The 21,691-nt window shown below is 39.0% G+C and overlaps 2 protein-coding genes and 1 long non-coding RNA gene across 13 annotated transcripts in view; 1 reads left to right on the top strand and 2 right to left on the bottom strand.

The window, feature by feature from the left end:
* Positions 1-3,413: 3,413 nt before the first annotated feature.
* Positions 3,414-12,343, bottom strand: LOC129424531 (E3 ubiquitin-protein ligase TRIM39-like). The gene is made up of 6 exons (XM_055181240.2): positions 11,704-12,343; positions 11,503-11,598; positions 11,152-11,382; positions 11,024-11,046; positions 10,822-10,940; positions 3,414-5,215 (listed from the first exon to the last, which is right to left on the bottom strand). Exons 1-6 carry the CDS (start codon positions 12,091-12,093, stop codon positions 4,671-4,673), a joined length of 1,404 nt encoding a protein of 467 aa, XP_055037215.2. The 5' UTR covers positions 12,094-12,343; the 3' UTR covers positions 3,414-4,670.
* Positions 10,837-11,459, top strand: LOC129424535 (uncharacterized). The gene is made up of 2 exons (XR_008638091.1): positions 10,837-10,973; positions 11,158-11,459. It is a non-coding gene; the product is annotated as an uncharacterized lncRNA (long non-coding RNA).
* Positions 12,344-12,503: 160 nt separating the features above from the next.
* add1 (adducin 1 (alpha)) overlaps positions 12,504-21,691 on the bottom strand; it is a 38,356-nt gene continuing 29,168 nt past the window's right edge. For 2 of the 11 annotated variants that reach the window (XM_073871594.1, XM_073871595.1), the window contains exons 14-18: positions 19,724-19,807; positions 18,482-18,638; positions 17,903-18,202; positions 17,245-17,319; positions 12,504-14,334 (exon numbers count right to left, since the gene is read on the bottom strand). In XM_073871594.1, the coding sequence (XP_073727695.1) occupies positions 14,033-14,334; positions 17,245-17,319; positions 17,903-18,202; positions 18,482-18,638; positions 19,724-19,807 (918 nt within the window). In that variant the 3' untranslated portion in view covers positions 12,504-14,032. Of the gene's footprint in view, positions 14,335-14,869; positions 14,905-17,244; positions 17,320-17,902; positions 18,203-18,481; positions 18,639-19,723; positions 19,808-21,691 lie in introns of those variants that run through there. The other 9 variants (XM_073871599.1, XM_073871603.1, XM_073871596.1 and 6 more) reach the window with 6 other exon arrangements.

Genomic DNA, 21,691 nt, shown 5'->3' on the forward strand with positions numbered 1-21,691 from the left:
CCTACAAGACTTTTATGCTTGACATGCTCTCTGTTGTATAATTCTGTAAATGGCAAATACAATTAACCCTACCAATCAAGGATATAAGAAGGAGAGACAGCGATTAAAATCATGTGTAAGATGATAAAGTTATGTTCAAATAACTCTGAAAAAATTTTTGTAACTCAACAAGCTTTAAATATAAAACGCAGAAATGTAAAATGAAGCCTCTTACCGTTTTTTTTTTAAAGATTTTTATTTCTCAAATGTAATCAATTTTATTATTGTTACTCCTGTACACTGTAACACACCGTCATTCACTGAACATTGTCTTTCATCAGGTTAAAATAAAACAACCGTTCTGTAAACTCATTTTTAATGGTTAATAACATGCGGAGTAGTAAGAATACAAAAAAGTGTTGAAGAAGAAGAAATGACAGGAAATGAGGGGATTAAAAAAAGCATCAAAAAATTAACAAGAGAACTGCGATGAGGACAGACAGACGAAAGATAATTACAGACAACTAAAGCACTGTTCATTTCACAAATAATAATGCATATTACATTTATTCAAATATTAACTGTGTTTGTGGGGTGTCAGGGGTTAAGCCTCCATCTCATCTGACCATATAGCCATGACCCTGAGATACCCTAATAAAATCATAATATTATAATGTATTTATTAATATTCATCAGCACTGACGGTTTAAATTCTTATACGTACAACAATCAATCGTATATGACTTTAAAATGATAAATATGCAGACTGTGATCTTCATCTCAGAATAAATAAACATTCAGTATATAAAGTGTTTGTTTAAGTTGACTTCAGTTGAAAACATTAAAGTCAGCAGTGAAATATCAGACGAGAGCAAATGTGTGTGATTTATGTGATGACTTTATAAACATAATAACATCCACAGAGCTCTTCTGAAGTAAATATCTGTGCTTGAATATTAATATCTGTCTGTCATTTGTTCATCTGATGACAGAAACACTGCAGATATAACAGTCAGATGATTTTCTACTTCAAATATGACACAGACATGAAAACATTGCGATATCTCACATCATGTTTATTTGTATAATGATAATACAGTGTTTTTATATCAGTCTGTGTAACTCCATGTGTTTCTTTAAACACGACTGCATTCAATATCAGCGGCGTCTTCTTTTAACAAAACAACAACAAACTCATCTGCACTGCTCATACTGCTAGAAGAGAAATACATTTGATTTCTTTCTTTTCTCCATCAGTTTTTCTCTCTGTGCTTCTATGAGGTTTGTTATTCAGTTCTCTATGATGAAAGTCAGAGATCTGATGATCAGTTGTGTTGTGTGAAGACTCAAATTCATCCTCAATCAATTACAACTCAACACAATCAATACACTCAACAAAAACAACAACTTCATGCACTTTATCTTAAAGGGATAGTTCGGCCAAAAACGATATTATAAAACGGCCAGTTCTGGTTCTTCATTCTGATTGGTTGAAACGCGTTCTCAGCTGTGATAAAACTCACTGGTAAACCCACGGCTCAAACCGTATTACATAGCTTGTATCACTGCGCCACTGTTGTTGTGTACTGTAGAAAATAACTGTCAAAATGTCGGATTTTGTTGTCAATTTTGATTTATTGGGTGGGCTAATTATATTATATTGTATTAATTATAATCCTCAACAATTGAACAATTAATGGCGATATCCAGATAAGTGTCAATAAATATTGTTGAGTTCCGTGAGGAGTAGTTGTACCGTATATTATCCACTGGGTGGCGATCTTACACAACAACATAAACACTGATGCTTTCACTCAACACTTTAAAACTCAAGTGTATTTTTTGATCAGCGATCTGAATCGGATCTCTAACAAAAGTCATTCACAGAAATGGAATTATCCCAACATTTTGCTCAAAATTTGAGAGGATAAAAGAACAATTGAAGGTAGGGTGAAACGTTTTTATTTTGTTGTTTGAAAGCAGAGGGTCTGTTCTTTCATTTGATATATTGTATGTTTATATATCTAAAGAAGAACAGTTTTCTGGAAGGCATTAATGTTTAACTAAAGCTGGGTGGCAACTCTTTTAAAAAACGCTGGCAGGGAAAGTGTTAAGCATGCTTCCAAGCATATTTGATCCACACGTCAACAGTTGCACGGTATAAATGTTAATGTATACATTAGATGAATGTTAATTTATGAAAATAAACACCACAGTCTTAATAAATCATATTTTCATTGTGTCTTTGCTCCGTCTGTTTTGCTTGGGAACCGCTCTGTTGCAGACACACTTGAGTCTGAGGAACTACTTTGTTTGGCGGAATATCTGTACTAATATAATTACAACTTATTTGCTGTGTTTTATTATATGAAATCCTGCTATACATAATTTGAAGCAACCGTTTTATAAACGCAATAAGCCCCGCGAAGCAGTGGGTTACCAGTGCATTTTATAACGGCTAAGGGGGTTTTAGGCACTCCGCTTCACGTCGTGCCTAACAACGCCCCTTAGCCGTTATAAAATGCACTGGTAACCCACTGCTTCTTGGGGCTTATTGCTTTATTAAACCCATGATTTACTCACCCCCAAGCTGTCCGAGTTGCATATGTCCATCGTTTTTCAGACAAACACATTTTCGGATATTTTAGAAAATATTTTAGATTTTTCTGTTGATTAAATGTAATGTTACGGGGTCCAGCAATAGTCCACGACCTTCAAGTCCAAAAAAAGTGCGTCCATCCTTCACAAATTAAATCCAAACGGCTCCAGGATGATAAACAAAGGTCTTCTGAGGGTAATCCTTGCGGTGTTGTTGTAGAAATATCCATATTTAAAATGTTATTAACGTTATTAACTACCTTCCGGTAGCGCCGCCATCTTAGAGTCATCCACATTCAGGATGAGCGCTTACGCAGCATACAGCGGTTTCTCTGTTGCTGCTCTGTCCCCCGCCCTCCGAATTTGTCATACGTCTTTAAGAAAAGTGCGTACACTACGCTAATACTCTCTCCTGAGTCTAAGATGGCGGCGCTACCGGAAGGTAGTTAATAACATTAATAACATTTTAAATATGGATATTTCTACAACAACACCGCACGGATTACCCTCAGAAGACCTTTGTTTATCATCCTGGAGCCGTTTGGATTTAATTTGTGAAGGATGGACGCACTTTTTTTGGACTTGAAGGTCGTGGACTATTGCTGGACCCCGTAACATTACATTTAATCAACAGAAAGATTTAAAATATTTTCTAAAATATCCGAAAATGTGTTTGTCTGAAAAACGATGGACATATGCAACTTGGACAGCTTGGGGGTGAGTAAATAATGGGTTTAATATCGTTTTTGGCCGAACTATCCCTTTAAAAGAAACATCAACAAAAACCTTTAAATAGGCAGTGAATCAAACAATCAATGTTAACTTGATAATTTGTTATATAAGAGGTCTCCATACTTAAATTGAAAAACTAAAAACGTCCGTGCTACTGAAATATAACAGTTTTTGGCACCAAGCCAAGAAAACTGTTGGTTCAGGAATGTGCCGAAATATGATGTCAGAGTAGAATTGAAATACCTCCCCAAACCCAAATACAACGACGACTTTTGTAGCCCCGCCCACAGCTTCGCGTGACACACGTGTGGGCCAGGGGCAAAGCAAACCATGCAGTGTCTCAACAATCAGTAAACATGTCTTTAAAGATTGCCAAATGTAACCAAAATTACTTTTAAATACATTTTTCTTGAGAGACTTATATTTTGACGCGGTGATCTGTTATGATAGAGTTACCGGAGTCTTCCGTTGTGGAAGAACCGTCTGGGAACAACAAAGACGCTGTATACCTTAATTCGGAGCCTTGGAACATAACATTAGGAATGCGTGGTTAAAGTTTGTTTTTAAAGAAGTTCCAGCTCGTGTGGGGAGTGTTTGTTTACTTTGTGTACCGCGGATTCATTCAAAGAAGCCACAATTCGATGCTGGATTTGCAGAGAGTCTGTGATTAAAAGCGCCACTAATATTGGATCTGACAAAAATGACACAGCAGTATACACAGTAAGTAAAACATTTTACTTTATTTAAGATAACGTTACTGTGTTTCACTATTGCTTTGTAAGAGATGTCCTGTTGTAACATCCGTGTCTAAACACGTATGTTTGACTGTTTTAATTTACTAAAAACATTAAATGATTAATAAAGGTACAACACTTAACAATACAACTGTAATTTAATGATAGAAATATACAAAGTTAGTAATAAGGAAGGACGCAATGAGATTCTGATGCCCGCTTATTGTGTTGTATAAGCCATTTTAGGCAAGTTGCGTTTGAAAGGTCCAACACTCAACAAAGCTTTTGTGGCTCAAACATATACGTGTTAGGCTGCTATTTTTACACATTAATGTTTTTAAAACATTTTCCCACATGTAATGACGGGGAATAAAGCAGTCCAATCATAGCAGTGGGCGTTTGCATCAAGGTCTTCAATGCGGCCCGCCCTTTCAAACAAACCATTTCTCCAGAGAGCCACTAATCCATGTTACAAAATAGCCTATTACTTATTGCTTTTGATGTTTTTGAATGTAAAAACCACACAAACATCATAAGTAGACCTCACACAACAGTATAAAACAATAAAATTGACAAATTCATGGTCCTTCTAAATTAACTCAAGCTGTTTTATAAACTAAATCAATCTCAAATGAAATCCCTGAGTTTTTCAGAGGATTTTACCGGTAAGATCACCAGAGGAGAAATTTTACACCAAACCCAGAACAATGGATAAACTCTTTCAGTAAATGTGTGTGTGAAAGTGTGTATGTGTGTGTTAGTGAGAGGATCAGAGAATGACAGTTTTCCTCTCTCATAATCCAACTCAACTCTGATTCTCTCCAGTTTCACTTTCACTGAGAGATCAAGAACTCTTCCTGGTGTAATGACTGCAAAGTATTCACCAGAGTAATACCTCACACACCAGACTCCACTGCTGAAGAATATGTTCTTCTTTCTCTCTACAGATTCTGTCATCACACCCAGACACCAGTGTGTGTTGTCTCCAACCTGAACATCCCAGCAGTGAATCCCTGAGTTAAAGCTCTCTGAACCCAAAACAGATACAGATGCATCAAATCTCTCTGGAATATCAGGAAGCAGCACAGGATCTTCGTTGATTCTCACACTGGTCAGATCATCAGAGAGAATGAGTTTACAGTGAGCAGTGTTTGGGTCCAAAGTCACTGGAACTGAGAGAGAGAGAGAGAGAGAGAGAGAGATTTGAATTTTCAATTCAACTTTATTTTAACAATTATATATCAGAAGCACAGAATACAAAAACAGCACAACCAACACCCCTTTCACATAAAAACCTATTTTAAAAGACAATGCCAATTCACCTTCCTCAAATACAGAACACAATACCTCAGTTGCACCCTCTACAAACATTGGTATACAATCTTCTAACTTTATAGTAGGCAAATTCAACTTTTAATCTTGCTGCTACCAAACCTAAAAACATAGGAATCACATTTATTGCACCCTGCCCCCCAATAGGTTGTTTTTTTCTTGTTTTCCAGATGGCAAGTTTTGCAGTGCCTGACAAAAAGTTGACCAAAGTTTTTTTTTCCTTTGAGCAGTGTATTTGTGACCGTAAATGAATAATTGTAAAGAAAACCATTCAACTAGGGACAAAAACTATTCACTAAACAGATGAAACAGAGACTATGTCTCTGAACATAACAGACAGCCCTCCCCAACACAAGGATCAAGGTGCTCCACATGTCTGTTCGTAGCTATTGCTCCATGCACAATCCTCCACTGGAGGTCACCTGTCCTCTTGTCAATCGGACATTTGTACAGAGCACGCCAGCCCCTTTAGGGGAAGAGTCAGGTCCAAGAAAGTCTTTCCATTTTGTTGAAAGAAAACCAGTGAGCATATTGGCATTGGACCAGTTCCGACCAGTTCAAAAACATCCAAAACGAGGATTTTAAAAGTCAACTGTTCATCTTCTTCCCAATTTTCCACAGTAACAGAAACAGTGATTGCAGGGAAGATGTAGTCGTACCCCTCTGTCTGTTGTTGAAGCACATTGGTGTTCTCTAGAAATGCTTTATAGACACCTCTCAAACCACCACATTTCAGTATAGAGCTGCTGTATCCGTCTCAAATATTTAACTCCAGTCTTTCAACTTATTTCTTCCACACTGCTGCTTAACACATGACCCAGCTTTGTAAATCCAGCATTTGTCAATCGTGACCATAGATGTGCAGATGGTAACACAATTGGAAGAAAAGGGTTTTGGAGCAATGGTTCTTCCAACAACCAAAGACCAGGTCGCAATTCTGGTGGTCAAGATACTGCAAACACTTTCCAAGCCTCAAATAAGGACTTGTAAAAAAAGGGTAAGATCTGTTAGGTGCACCTCTTGTAGGTTCATTAGGAATAGATGTTTATCTAAACCCAGCCTGCCTACCCTCCGCAGGAGGACTGTAGCAACATTGGTTGTAACATCTAGGTAACGATGGAAGATTTTCTAAATCCTGCCCTGCCCACAGAGCCTCGCTCTTATCCCATTCACCCTAGCTGAAGAGGCTTTTCCGTAAACATCAAGAGCATCAGACAAGACTTTGACATAATTCTTATTGTTTACAAATACTGTGATGTCATCCGCATAGGCACTTAAGACAATTCCTGTATTGTTAAGAAACCCAGGTACATGAAAACCAGACATTTCTTTACATAACTTGCAGAGTAAGGGTTCAATCGCTAAGCAATATAATTGTCCCGATAAGGGGCAACCCTTTCTTGTACCTCTGTATAAAGGGACAGGTCAACCTAATCCTCCTCCCAATTTAACCATACAAGTAGCACCAGCAGCCAATAATTTGACCCATTTTAAAATACCGTCACCTAGATCAAAAGCCTCCAGCACATTAAAAAGGTAGTTGTGATCAACACGATCAAAAGCTTTTTATGTGTCTAAGATGTCCAGGATTAAAAACAAATGATCAGAAATTTTTCTTTTTGGAACACAGTATGTTTGATCCTGAAAAGTGAAGCCATAGCCTCTTTGTATGTTGTGGCTTGTGTGTTTTGTTTGTTTTGCACTACCCCTGTATTTTGCCTTTGTGTTTACACAAAGGAGGAACTTTTGCATCTCAGGGCTTTAACCACGCTGGATATATACCTCGATCTACTCACCCGTTCCACAGACATTCTGAATATTCTCGTAAGAGGTACAGTGTTCTTCGCCAGTGCTTTATGGTGGATCAGAAGGCAGCTGGGAAGGAGAGCTGGTTCTCTGGTACGATTGCGTCGGAGGGGTGCGAGGATGCCTCTTCCGGGTATATTCCTCGAAAACGTGAATTCTCTTTGCAATAAAATGGATGAACTCCAGTGTCTCGTAGCAAAGAGCAAGGACTTTCACTGAATGGCTGTCTTCGCGTTCGTGGAGAGTCATCTGTCACCAGCTACACCTTATCTTCGTTCCAGGCGGACAGAGACTTCGTGGGAGTAAAGAAGCTGTGCGGTGGTGGACTATAGTTTTTTTGTAAACGACCGCGGGTGTACAGGCAACAAGTCACATGCACCAATCGGGGAGTGAATACTCTCGACCACTGCTAATGCACAATCCAGCAGGCTTCATCATTCGGTTCAAACTGCGGCGGTGGGCAACAGTGATCACAACCTCATCCATCTGATACCCAGTTACAGGCAGAAATTAAACGCTCTAAACCTTTAGTGAGTCAGTTCAGAGTGTGGTCCAGTGAAGAACACGAGCGACTTCGTGCTTGCCTTGAGTGGGTGGGCTGTGGCCAGGCCTTTGAGTGGGCAGGCCCAGAAGCTGACAACAACCTGGATGAATACACTGATACCGGGACGTCATTCATCTGCTTCTGTGAGGAAGTTTGTGTCCCTCTCCACTCCAGAAAGATCTATAACAACGATAAGCGCTGGTTCTCCGCTCAGCTTAAGTGGCTGAGGAAGAAGAAGGAGGCGGCCAGACGTAGGGAAATGGCAATCTGTTTAAATGGGCGATCTGTTTAAAAGTCCCCACCGACGCCGATCAGCCTCCCCCTCGCCAACAAACTCATTGAGTTCTGTTGCAGTTTCAAGACAGAGCCCCCCCACCCCTTTCTCTAGACCCCCCTGGGCCACAATCATGGCTTCACCCTCCTGTCACTCCTTCCCTGTCCCCTCCCTCTTCGTTCTCCACCTCCCCCATCCCCCCTAACCAGCCCATCACTCCTTTCCTTGTCACTGAGAGGCAGGTGATACGACTGCTCAGGAGCCAGGACTCCCGGAAAGCACCCGGCCCTGACTCTGTCTCACTGTCCGCCCTGAAGTACTGTACTGACCAACTTGCACAAGTGTTTACCCACATCTTTAACATCTCACTGGAGCTGTGTCGTGTCCCAGCGTGCTTCAAGGTGGCGACCATCATCCCTATACCCAAGAAGGCCAAGGTTTTGGGCCTGAACAATTACAGTCCCATCGCTCTTACCTCCGTGGCCATGAAGGTGATGGAGTGCCTCGTTCTGGCTCATTTGAAGTCTATCATAGATCCTGCACTGGATCCCCTGCAGTTTGCCTATAGAGCCAATAGATCCACAGAGGACCCGGTAAATATGGCTCTGCATTATGTCTTAGAACATCTTGAAACTGCAAAAAACTATGCCAGGATCCTGTTTGTGGACTTCAGCTTGGCCTTCAATACAATCCTCTCCTTTATCCTGCACCTCTCTCCACCCCTCGGTCAAGCTCCTGAAGTTTGCAGATGATACCACCCTGGTGGGCCTCATATCCAGGGGGGATGAATCTGCTTACAGGAGGGAGATCAAGCAGTTGCAGAGCTGGTGTCGCAGGTATAACGTAGAGATGAATGCTCTGAAAACAGTGGAGATGGTGGTGGATTTGAGGAGGAATGCAGCTCCACCCCTTCCCATTATGCTGGGGGACACCACAGTGACCATTGTGGAGTCCTGCCGTTTCCTTGGGCTGACCATCTCCCGTGATCTTAAATGGAGCCAGAACACCACGGCCCTCATGAAAAAAGCCCACAAGCGGTTGTTCTTTCTACGACAGCTGAACAAATTCATATTGCCCAGGTCAATATTAATCTGGTTTTACTCTGCCATCATTGAATCCATTATTACACAATCAATAATTACATGGTTCCCTGCTGCAGCAGCCAAGGACAAGGCCAAGCTGCAGCGGGTGATCTGCTCAGCAGAGAGAGTGATCAACACCTCTCTACCTTCTCTTGAATCCCCTCACAACATCCAGGTTGTGCCATGTTTCAGCTGCTCCCTTCAGGTAGATGGCTTCAGCTCCTGAGAACTGCAAAATCGCGGCATCGCCTGAGTTTCTTTCCCACGCCGCCAGGCTTGCTCGATGACAGATCAATTCCTTTTCAGGACTGAATGCACTGTTTGCACTTTATTGTTTCTATTACTCCTACTATTATCATTCAGTATAAGTATTATTATTACTTTTAGCACCTTCCATTCTGCTTAAGCACTATTGCATTGTATATTGTCATATCCTGTTCTGTCTTAATGTTTTACCTGCCACATTACATCCATGCATGACTGGCTGTAAAGAATTCCAATTGTGTTTTACACTATATTGCAATACATTGAACCTTGAACCTCATGTATCATCAAATGCAAATAGTTCCTAAGCCTGTTAGCAAGGCATTTACATAACATTTTATATTTTGTGGTCATACATGAAAAGCAATTCCCGCACACTATCTGCTTGCTGAAAATTTTAATAAATGTTGCCACGTTGATCTATTGATCTTCCTCAGGCAACTACAACTTGTTACAAACAACATCAAACTTAAAGTGGTTAACTGACCAATCACAATGAAGAAACATCTAGTCATATGATAAGTAAAGTGCTTTGTTCAGAATCGTCACATCATTATAGCCAAATCAATAAACAAATTATATAATTTTTCATATGAATCATGATACAACATCCCTATACAAGTACAATCCACAGTTCAAAGCATCACATAGTGCTTCATCATTCAACCCTAAGGATGATAATGTTTGAAGAGTATAAATCCAATAGAGTTCACGCCTTTGTAGTAGTAAATCAATATCTCCACCTCTAGGTGGCATATTTACCTTTTTTCAATTCCACAATGATGTCATGATTAAGTGCATTAAAATTGGTGGCTACCAGGTAATATCATATCATAATTGAACTCCTGTGTTCACTAATTCTTTGTTTAAGTTGAAGTGACTTTTTTCCAACATATCCCAAACCACAAGGACAACAAATCAAATAAATCACATGTGTAAAGACACAGGTGATAACTGACTTAACATCATACTTTTTTCCGGTTCTAGGATGGCAGAAAAAGATGTTTTAAAGGTGTTGTTACATTGTGCACAATTACCACAGCGATCATTTCCATTCGGTAATGGACTGATTACTCTCTGTGAGGAACTCTGAGTACTTTTCTGAAACTGAGCATGTACCAAAAAGTATTTTAAGTTCTTAGCCCTTAAATACAATCAGTGGAGGATCTTGAAAAGTGACAATTAATTCTGGATCCGAAGACAATAAGTGCTAATGTTTTTTGAAGATCGATTTCATTAGGTGAGACTGAGAAAAATGAGTGGTAATAAAAGTAACGGAATGTTATTTAACTACTCTGGTCTTCTTTTTCAACAACTCTGCACGTCTCTTATAGAGGGTTACATTAAAGGCTTCCTCAATCCATTCGGAGGGAAATCCCGGTCTAAAACTGTATTTTTCATAATTGAAGCCTTCTCAATGAAATCAGTATCTGAATGGCCAGTAAATCTGAAGTCAGTGTTGTATTTTGTACTCACTGTATTCAACTTTCTCCTTCATCTTGTGTATGACAGTAAACTTCAGGTTGCTGAGATGTTTTGCTACATTGATCATCATTCCTGAGATGTCCTCTGGATCTGACGTTCTACACTGAACTCTGGAAGAACATTCAGGAGTCTGAGATTCTGCTGTGAGTTTAGATTCACAATCACTGAGAGAAACAGCAAACACAATACAAACCTCTCCATTGTGCTCTTAAAGTCCTGTTAAAAACACACACATGCAGATTATTCATTACATTTCACTTGAATGTTTGAAAATGACAATCATAGATTTGTAGAATGAAGATTGAAGTTCTTTCTTCTCACCTGTAGGAATGAAACATCTTCAGCTGTCATCTGCTTCTCTATGACTCTGATTGTGTGTGAAAGAGATGAAATCTCACTGCTCATCTTCTCAATCTTCTCCTTCATCATCTGACTCTTCTGCTCCTCTTCCTCTCTCAGTGCTGTTATTCTGACTGATTCTTCATCATGTAGAAGTTGGTGAAGTTTCTCAAACTCTTCATGAATCTGCTTCTCTGTGCGTTCAGCCTGAATCTGATACAAAACACATTTCACACAGAAACATATAATGACTGAATCAGATCTGGATCAATAAATACATTTACAAAATACTTGTGTTGTACAACCTTGATTCACATTATGTTTCATTCAAACCTTTATATGTTCTGCAGTTTTATCCAACTTCTGTTTATTCTTCTCAAATATTCTCAGTTTCTCCTGTAAGGGTTTTAATTCAGTTTTGAGTTTCTCCTGAAAGAAATCAACATTATTGTTATTTATTTGTCATTGTGAAGATGTCTATCAGTTCTTGATGTTATTAATGTGATGAAATGTTTTGAATATTATTGATCAGACCTTATTATCAATGACAGCTTCATTGACAGGACAGAATTTGTGGTTGTTGTGAGTTCTGGAGTCTCGACACACCAAACACACCGGCTGTTGATCATCCAGACAGAAGAGTTTGAGTTTCTCATTGTGAAGATGACAAACTGATGAAGATCTCTGACTTCTCTCCTGTAAGAAAGTCTCACACAGGTTCTTCAAAACCAAATTCAATGGAGGATTATCCTTTGAAGATCTTCTTCTGCAAACTGGACAATCTTTAGATCCTTTACTTTCCCAGAATCTCTGAATACAGTCTTTACAGATACTGTGACTACAAGACAACACAACAGGATTTGTAAAAATATCACAGCACACAGGACAAGAAAAATCCTCCTCAGAAAAAGATTTAGATGCCATTTTCTGAGCTTCACGTTAAAATCCTTCTTCAAAGTAATCCAAAACAATCCAGTTTAAACTCTCAGCGTTCTGTTTAAAATAAAACTATCTTCACATCCACAGCAGGGACTCCAAAAACTCTTCATCAGAAATATAAATCATCATCATCTTCACTAAATCATTCAGTTTTCTTAGTTAACCGAGTAAGCAGGTAAACCTGAATCTCAGTTTCCTGGATCTCTGTAAGTGGGAGGAATTTATTCACAACCACACCTGAACACAAACATTGTTTTATTGTGTAAGACAGAAGCAGCTTTGGTTTGACTTCATGAATTATTTTGTATTTGATCAATAATAAATAATTAACTTCATTACTAACTGATCTCTTGCTATAGACATTTTTTTTTTCAAATAATTATTCAAGTCATTGATGCTTTTAAAGATTACATTTTATTCATGGCTGCAAAATATAAAGTAGCATGAAAACACAGAAATGTGATTTAAAGTTGTATTACATACAAGAGAAAATCATTCAGAGATTCAACATCATCTGCATGTTAGAAACTGACAGACGGGCTTCAAATAAAATCATCAAACTAAATAATTACTGAATGAAAGAGTTGAGAAGAAAATCAACAGAAAGTTCAGACAAACAACAAAAGTTAAAGGTCATGAAGTCTTTCAGTAAACTCTTGTGTTGTGTTTGTTAGTGAACATCAGAGATTTCTGATTTATTCTCATCCAAATCAAACTCATCCATGTGATTCATGTTGTAAACTCAAAAATAATCTTTCATCATTAATATTCTTCATATTTTTCCTGTGTTTGTATTTCTTCTAAACTTAAATCAATCATTTGTTTGAGATTTGTTTATACTGTATGGGATAGTACGAGTGAATCTCATAAAGTGACCGGCTCATATTTTACACCAAAGTCTGAAACATAACCTGGATATATCTTAGTGAGATTCACTCATGGTCATTTGTGATGCTCCAGACAAACACTAAGATTGTGTGTGAGTGTCTATAAACATCACAAAACTGTCAATCAACTGTGATGTCATCAGTGTCTGTATGAAACATGAATCAGGGAGTCGGCTTGTTTGTCTTTGATTCAAGTCGGATGTTTAATAGTGTCAGTGATACAGATAAAGATTAATGTTATGACAGTGTTGTCAAGCTACTGAACGTAAACCTACAGCTAAAAATATACAATCAAATAAAAAGTCAACATTTAATTCACATCACTGCAGGATGAAAGTTGTGTGGTGTAGATATATTGCAAACAGAGTCATCGTGTGTCAACATACTGTAGAAAGATGCAGATATTATTTTTATCAAAACAAATTCAAATCAATCTAAACAAATAAAAAATCTGACTGAAGAGAAATATTTTAGATTTGAGGCTGAAATATGACATGAACATTTTCCTGACAAAGACTTTAACAATATCTGTCAAATGAAACATGTTTATTTTCTATCATCTTCAGATCTTTTGGACTCTTCTGCATCTGTTCAGGTGAGATCTGTTGTATTTCATGATTTTATTATGTGTATCTGTTAATTAAAAACTAAATAGACATCGATCAGAAGCATGCGGCTGAATTCTCAACTTATTTTAACACCACAAGGGTCCTGAACTTCTTCATAAATTTATTTTTCTTAATAACATCGGATACATTCTCATACATTATAGTGTTTTTTCACACGCCTCACATTATTCTTTATAAAAACATTGAAACTGATGATGTTGTTATAGCGTGAGATGATTTACATGCCTTTCATGTCACACTCTTTCCAAAGTGACTTTAGCAGTCGGCCGGCATTTATTAAGAACGGTTAACAGAATAAAAAGATATCTGAGCTTTTAATAATAAAAAGAGATTGACACAATAAAAGTGAAGAAACAAAACTAAAGGATTTAAAGACAGGTATTGCCAAACACAGAGCAAGATTCCTCTCTAGGTTTCTGACTTCTTTTTGTTTTTCTTCAGGAAAGATGGAGTGCGAAACTTTTTCTTCTTCTTTGAAGGGGATTTGTTGGGAGATTCGTCACTGCCTGGGTCACCCGCAGCATCGTCACCGGCAGGCTCCTCCCCTTCATGTTGAGGGGCGGGGTCTGTCTGTTCAGGGGCGGGGTCTTCTGCAGGTAGGGTGGTGACTTCAGTGGATTCATCAGGGGTGAGATCAGGGAGGGTCTGTTTTAAAGTGGCGGCGTCACTCTCGTCTTTGCTCGACTGGTTCTGGTTCTGTTGTGTCGGTTCTGTAGAGGACGGAGAGAAAGTGAAGAAAAAAGACAACAGTGAGTTTGTGGAGCAGCTCGTGTCATGAAGAGCATCCGGGGAAAAATTCAGCCTTCAACATCTGAGTCACCTTCACTGAGAGTTTCTGTAAAACTAAAACTACACCAATACAGACACTTGTTTATTCCTGATACATCAAAGGGTTTGTACACACAAAAATAAAAGCTGACATCATTGAAAGACAAACAAGATCTAAAACATAACATTCATACATTACCTGTTTGACTGAAACAATGCTGGACTCAATATTAAAACAACACAGACGTACAAAGAGTTTTTAGTTTTTAGAGATATTTGTTGTGAAGATCACCTCACCACACTCCAGATAGTCTGATCAATCATTTAATCAATGATTCTTCTTCCTTTAACAGTGGATCAGACTGACTGGAGATCAGTGTAGATCATCCGGGCGAGTGAAGCGAGATGAGTTACAGCAGTGAGTTAAAGTGAAGCAGGAAATCAAAGTCAAGCGTGGGGTGGGGTGAGGTTTACTTACTATGGTAACAGGTACTCTTTTGCATTTCCATCTCCTTATTGTGACGCAGCCACGAAGAAAAAGCACAAGTAGAGAGAGATGTGTATGCAGATCAAATCACAAGCACCAGGTTAAATTAAAAAGAAATGAACAGACACAGTAAAGATACAGAGAACCAGAAGTAAAGAATGACCGCCGAGCCATTCTTAAAACCCCAGAGAAATGTACATGAAGAGGAATGAAAACATTAAAGACGGACGCTTTACAGAAGACGACCGGATTACATCTGTATTTACAGTGATCACAATATGACCGATCATCCATATTGTGCACTTCTGTCTTCTGTACATTGTAACCAGAGATGTAAAAATATCACATATTCACTATTTTTTAAAGTATTACATGAACAAACCTATGGAGCCCCCAGAGATTATTTGGGATGAGAGGAAACATTTTTTAACAGCTTTTACGTTCCCCCGAGAAGCTTTTTGCATTCTTTCGCAAAACTTTTGCTTTGTGAGAGAACGCAAAGTTTCTCGGGGAACGCAAAAAGATTATCGGGGAACGCAAAAGTTTTGCGAGAGAACGCAAAAATCTTCTCGGGGAACGCAAAAGTTTTGCGAGAGAACGCAAACGTTTTGTGAGAGAACGCAAAAGTTTTGCGAGAGAACGCAAAAAGCTTCTCGGGGAACGCAAAAGTTTTGCGAGAGAACGCAAAAAGCTTCTCGGGGAACGCAAAAGTTTTGCGAGAGAACGCAAAAAGCTTCTCGGGGAACGCAAAAGTTTTGCAAGAGAACGCAAAAAGCTTCTCGGGGAACTAAAATATTTTGCAAGAGAACGCAAAAAGCTTCTCGGGGAACGCAAAAGTTTTGCAAGAGAACGCAAAAGCTTCTCGGGGAACGCAAAAGTTTTGCAAGAGAACGCAAAAAGCTTCTCGGGGACCTAAAATTTTTTGCAAGAGAGCGCAAAAAGCTTCTCGGGGAACGCAAAAGTTTTGCGAGAGAACGCAAAAAGCTTCTCGGGGAACGCAAAAGTTTTGCAAGAGAACGCAAAAAGCTTCTCGGGGAACGCAAAAGTTTTGCAAGAGAACGCAAAAAGCTTCTCAGGGAATGAAAATATTTTGCAACTGAACGCAAAAAGCTTCTCGGGGAACGCAAAAGTTTTGCAAGAGAATACAAAAAGCTTCTCGGGGAATGAAAAAAAATTGCATGAGAACGCAAAAAGCTTCTTGGGGAATGAAAAGGTTTTGCAAGAACGCAAAAGTTTTGCAAGAGAATGCAAAAAGCTTCTCGGGGAACGCAAAAGTTTTGCAAGAGAACGCAAAAAGCTTCTCGGGGAATGAAAAAGTTTTGCAAGAGAACGCAAAAAGCTCCTCAGGGAACGCAAAAGATTTGCAAAAGAACGCAAAAAGCTTCTCGGGGAACGCAAAAGTTTTGCAAGAGAACGCAAAAAGCTTCTCGGGAACGCAAAAGTTTTGCTAGATAACGCAAAAAGCTTCTCGGGGGAACGCAAAAGTTTTGCAAGAGAACGCAAAAAACTTCTCGGGGAACGCAAATGTTTTGCAAAAGAACGCAAAAAGCTTCCCGGGGAACGCAAAAGTTTTGTGAGAGATCGCAAAAAGCTTCTCGGGGAACGCAAATGTTTTGCGAGAGAACGCAAAAAGCTTCTCAGGGAACGCAAAAGTTTTGCGAGAGAACGCAAAAAGCTTCTCGGGGAAACGCAAAAGTTTTGCAAGAGAACGCAAAAAGCTTCTCGGGGGAACGCAAAAGTTTTGCAAGAGAACGCAAAAATCTTCTCGGGGAACGCAAAAGTTTTGCAAGAGAACGCAAAAAGCTTCTCGGGGAACGAAAAGGTTTTGCAAGAGAATGCAAAAAGCTTCTCGGGGAATGAAAAAGTTTTGCAAGAGAACGCAAAAAGCTTCTCGGGGAACGCAAAAGTTTTGCGAGAGAATGCAAAAAGCTTCTCGGGGAACGCAAAAGTTTTGCAAGAGAACGCAAAAAGCTTCTCGGGGAACGCAAACGTTTTGTGAGAGAACGCAAAAAGCTTCTCGGGGAACGCAAAAGTTTTGCGAGAGAAGGCAACGTTTCTCAGGGGAACACAAAAGTTTTGCAACAAAAAGCAAGATATCTCTCATATCAGTCATGATTTCTATAATGGCCTCCTCATTTACAACGCTGTGTAACGTAAACTAAAACTTGAACATAGGATCTATTTTGTGTGGTTATTGATGTAATCCAGGGTAATAAAGACCAAGAGGGGTGATGAAGGGGTTAATGATTATTTATTATATCTGGAACATAAATATCAATGTTGATCCCCTTTGGTCTGTTATTACAAACATAACTTAACAAACATCTAGAGACAGAGATGATCTAGAATCAGTTGATGATATTACCTTCATCTACATGCACAGGTGAGCTGGGTGGAGTACAGGTACCGCTGGGAACTTCTTCAGTTTCTTGTGTCTGACCTACAGAAGAACAGAAGATACATTAACAACATCAAATCTTCATAGAAATAAATGAAAGCTAAGAAGCAAATCCTCTCTTATTGGTTAATGAAAGCATAACTCACACAGCTTGAGGACTTGAATATTAACTTTTCAATGACTAAACTTTAAATATCATATAAAAACAGAGTAACATCCATCTGCATTACAAAGTTATAAGAAAGCATAGATTAGAGACAGCACAAAACAGCACAAAAACCCAAAAGAAGCCAAATCAGATTCAAAGACCTCCATTAGAAAAACCACACAAGTTTATTAGCACAAGGATCACACAATAAACCCAAAAATCTCAGTTTAGAGGACAGTGAGAAACCCTCAGGAGACCCAATGATTTCAGTTTGTCAGATAAAGGTTATGTGGTCTTTATTCACAGAAAGATCCGGCCGGGACAGAAACCCTGAGGTGGATACACACACGGATTTGAAAGCAGGGTCAGATGGGGAGAGAGAGAAGCAGGGGGTGACAGAAGATAAAAAGAGAGACCGGCAAAGTCAGAATCAAGCCCACAATGAAGTTCTTCTGTCCAGTAGATTGCAGGCGGTACCTGCGGCCAGGCCGTTATGTTCGAGTTGAGAAAGTGAGGTCAGTTCTGTGTCACAGCCCAGAGCTTTCAGTACCGCACAGTGGAAATCCTTATGAGGGGAATCTGAAGGACGTGATGGGCTCTCTCGACCCGATACAGGCTCAGATTCAGCATCTCGACTAGAGATTATAGAGGGTGGTGGAGTCTCAGTGACTCGGGGCTCATCGTTCTCCTGTGTGGAGGTGATGTCTGAAGGGCCGGAGGGGGTCTGGACTTCTTCAGGACCTGAAAGTCGGGTGTTGACGGACTCCTCGACCTGTGCTAAATGCAACACAACAGTTTCTCTCTAGACCTGCGTGGGTGCTGTTGAGCTACAGGACCTCTCAGAAACCACCAGACACAGCAACAACACTTGATATTGTCCCTCAAACAGTAAATCAACTTGATGGATTGGTTTCTTATATCATATATTTGAATGAATATCAACTGCACATATAGTGTAAATGTTTTTGAAGTAACCCTGTAAACATTTTGTATTTGTTGGTAGATGTCACTTTGGGCACTCTATCAGATCTCTATTGAGATGTTTCCTCTTCTGACCTTCTTGTCCTTTCTGCTTGAGCTCCACTTCTCTGTAATATTCCTCCATCTCTTGGTTTGTGAGCTTGTTGAAGGGATTTGGTCCAGTTTTAGTCACAATCACTCGTGGCTGGTACTCCTTCTCAATAATGGCTTTAGATGCGGTCACCAGCTCCCCCTGCAGGACACAAGAGGACAATGCAACCTTGATAATAATATAATAATAAAATAAGATATTGGCTGTAATTTGTGCTGAAACACAAGATTCTGAGACCTCAGTAAGAGCAGATGACATATTAAATTTAATGCAAATGAAAATTAGGGTTGTGAGGACGTACACACATCTTCTCACATCTTTTCCTATAAACCTCAAGTCAATCAAAACTCTTTCTTTTCAGGAACAACAAGTACAACAGATTATTTCACTTCCATTGAATGAAAAAAGCAACTTAGGCTGTACAATGAATTCAAGTCATTTTGATCCATTGAAATTAGTGTCTTAGATAATAATAATGACATAAATATTTATTATGGACTATTTGGATAAATGTCTTACTACACACTACACAAATAAAATTATTGCTTTCCCTCGCCAGATATAATATCAATTCTGCAAACTTATCACATTAAAGGGGCCATGGCATGACAATCTAATTTTTTTCATGTTTAAGTGCTATGATTGGGTCCCCAGTGCTTCTATCAACCTAGAAAATGTGAAAAAAATCAACCCAGTAACTTAGTTTTGGTAAACCATTCCCTACAAGCACATGAAAAAATATATGTCGTTGAAATTTGGCCCTCCTCATGATGTCATAAGGAGCTCTTATTATAATAATACCACCCCTTAAACTGCACTATCCAACCACAGCACTGCCATTTAGTGCAGAGAGAAAATGAGAGAGAGAAAATAATTCACATCACAATTGAGTTTTAATTGCAACAAACCACCGTCATTGTGTGTGTTTGAATTTTATTACCTCATTTGCATTTTGAAGGACACACCCCAAACGGCACATTTTTGCACACACCTACAAAGTGGCAATTTTAACATGTTAATATTTATATGGTATTTTGGGCTAAAACTTCACATATGTGCTCTGGGGACACCAAAGATTTATTTGACATCTTAAAGTCTTGTGCCATGGCCCCTTTAAAGCCTTTCCAATGCACAATATTTTAATGTTGTTATAGTCTCTAAATAAACCTACAGTCATGAAAATGTGTGGTCTGATGTTTTACATTTAGATGTTAACAGTTATGTACCTTTCGAACAGACCTAGCAGGACTTAAGTTGTCTGATAGGTCAATGCCATCAATAGAGTCCGTGCAGTCAGAAAGAGGAGCGTCCTGCAACAGTAAATCTGATGAGCGGTGCACAGCCTCAACCCACACACACGCACACACATGCACACACACACACGCACGCTCACACAAACACACGCATGCACACTCTTGTACACACACACACGCATACCCCCACATGGGCACGTACACATGCACACACGCTCACACAAACTCTCGCACGCACGCGCCTGTACATACGCACGCACGCACACGCACACACACACACACGCTCACACTCAAGCACATGCACGCTCACAGAAACACACGCATGCACACTCACACACAAACACATTCACGCACACTCATGATCACACAAAATAGTTCAACACACTCACTGATGAAGCAGACATGAACCAATTCACACAAGCAGAAGACCTCACACACACACACACACACACACACACACACACACACACACACACACGAGTCATGCAGTAAGCGATTTGTAAAGAAGCGTATGGGCAGGCTGGAGTGATCTAATGGGTCAGAGTCATGCACTGCGACACCAAAAACCAAACATCAGACCACATACAGATTCATACTGCTGCTCCTGTACAACAACAACAACCTGACCAGCTGATGTCAGGAGAAATAATGTCTGAATAAAACCTGATTCAATTAAGAGAGATGAAAAACCTTAATGAAGATTTTTAATTTGGATTGTGCTGGTACATTTGGCTGGTTTAGATGAATGATCTGATTGTTAGTTCTGGCTAATAAACTTTTTAAAGGGGGATATACTATAGCTCAACAGTTTGGTTCCGGAGGTAAAAAAAAAAAGCTCACAATGAAACAGATTTTTATTTCAAAATCTGACCATGAGGTCTGATGGTAAATTATGGTACACACGACCTATCAAATGGTTAAAAGATTGAAAAAAATTCTGATTTTCTTTACAAAACCAAATTTTCATTTTTTCGAACGGAATGAAAAGAATCCCATAAGGCACCTGGTTGAAAAAATAACCTCAGTGACTCGGACTTAGGATCTAAAAAAGCTGTTTCATTGGTGAAGTAAAAAACTACCCATAATTCAAGAGACACAGAGACCAATAAGAAAAATTATTGTGATTTTATCATGGAACCACAATGTATTTTATTTTAGCACACGACTGCTAAAGTTTGCCACTTATAGACCATTTTACATCTTTTACATCACGATTAACTCACAGAGCTAGCTGGACGCAAAACAAAGCGAAAACTGGAGGCATCCAATACAAATCAGCATAGAGTCGGATACCAAAGGAGCTCAAATTTCATGTTGTTGTATTAGTACAGGCTCCAAATTTAAAGTTTATCTCATACCTGCTGCCACTGGCAGACAAAAAGGATGACAGCCATGATTAAACCTAATAAAACAAGCAGACTTGACAGAAATGATAATAATACTTGCGTTTGCATCACACCTTCATAACGTGTCCGTGTCCATACACTCTCTCTTTTTTTACTAACTCAACTGGAGGTAATCCTGTCACATAATCCATTCATTGAGCGAGCATGTACGGGTCAGCTAGTCTGGTTCTGTTCATTAAAAGTTTTTTTTTTTTTTATGGCATTCACGGTCCTGGACAGTGGGTGCTTTACAAAATCCGATTTCTAACTAACAATGAACAATACTTCTACAACAGTTATTAATCTTTTAAAATGTAAAAATTTAGCATTTACATGTATATTAAAAATTAATAGTTTTAACTGTTAACATTAGTTAATGCACCAATAACATGACTGGTAAGTCCATAACTGTAATTGGCATTATTGGCAAAGAATAATAAATGATAACTTGTTAAGTCACTTAATGCTAGTTCATGTTAGCTAATGCATTTACTAATATTAACAATATTACAGCCTAATCATAAAGTTTTAGCAAACAAAGTAACAAAACATATTT

The sequence above is a fragment of the Misgurnus anguillicaudatus genome, chromosome 9, assembly GCF_027580225.2.
Source record: "Misgurnus anguillicaudatus chromosome 9, ASM2758022v2, whole genome shotgun sequence".
Lineage (NCBI taxonomy): Eukaryota > Metazoa > Chordata > Actinopteri > Cypriniformes > Cobitidae > Misgurnus > Misgurnus anguillicaudatus.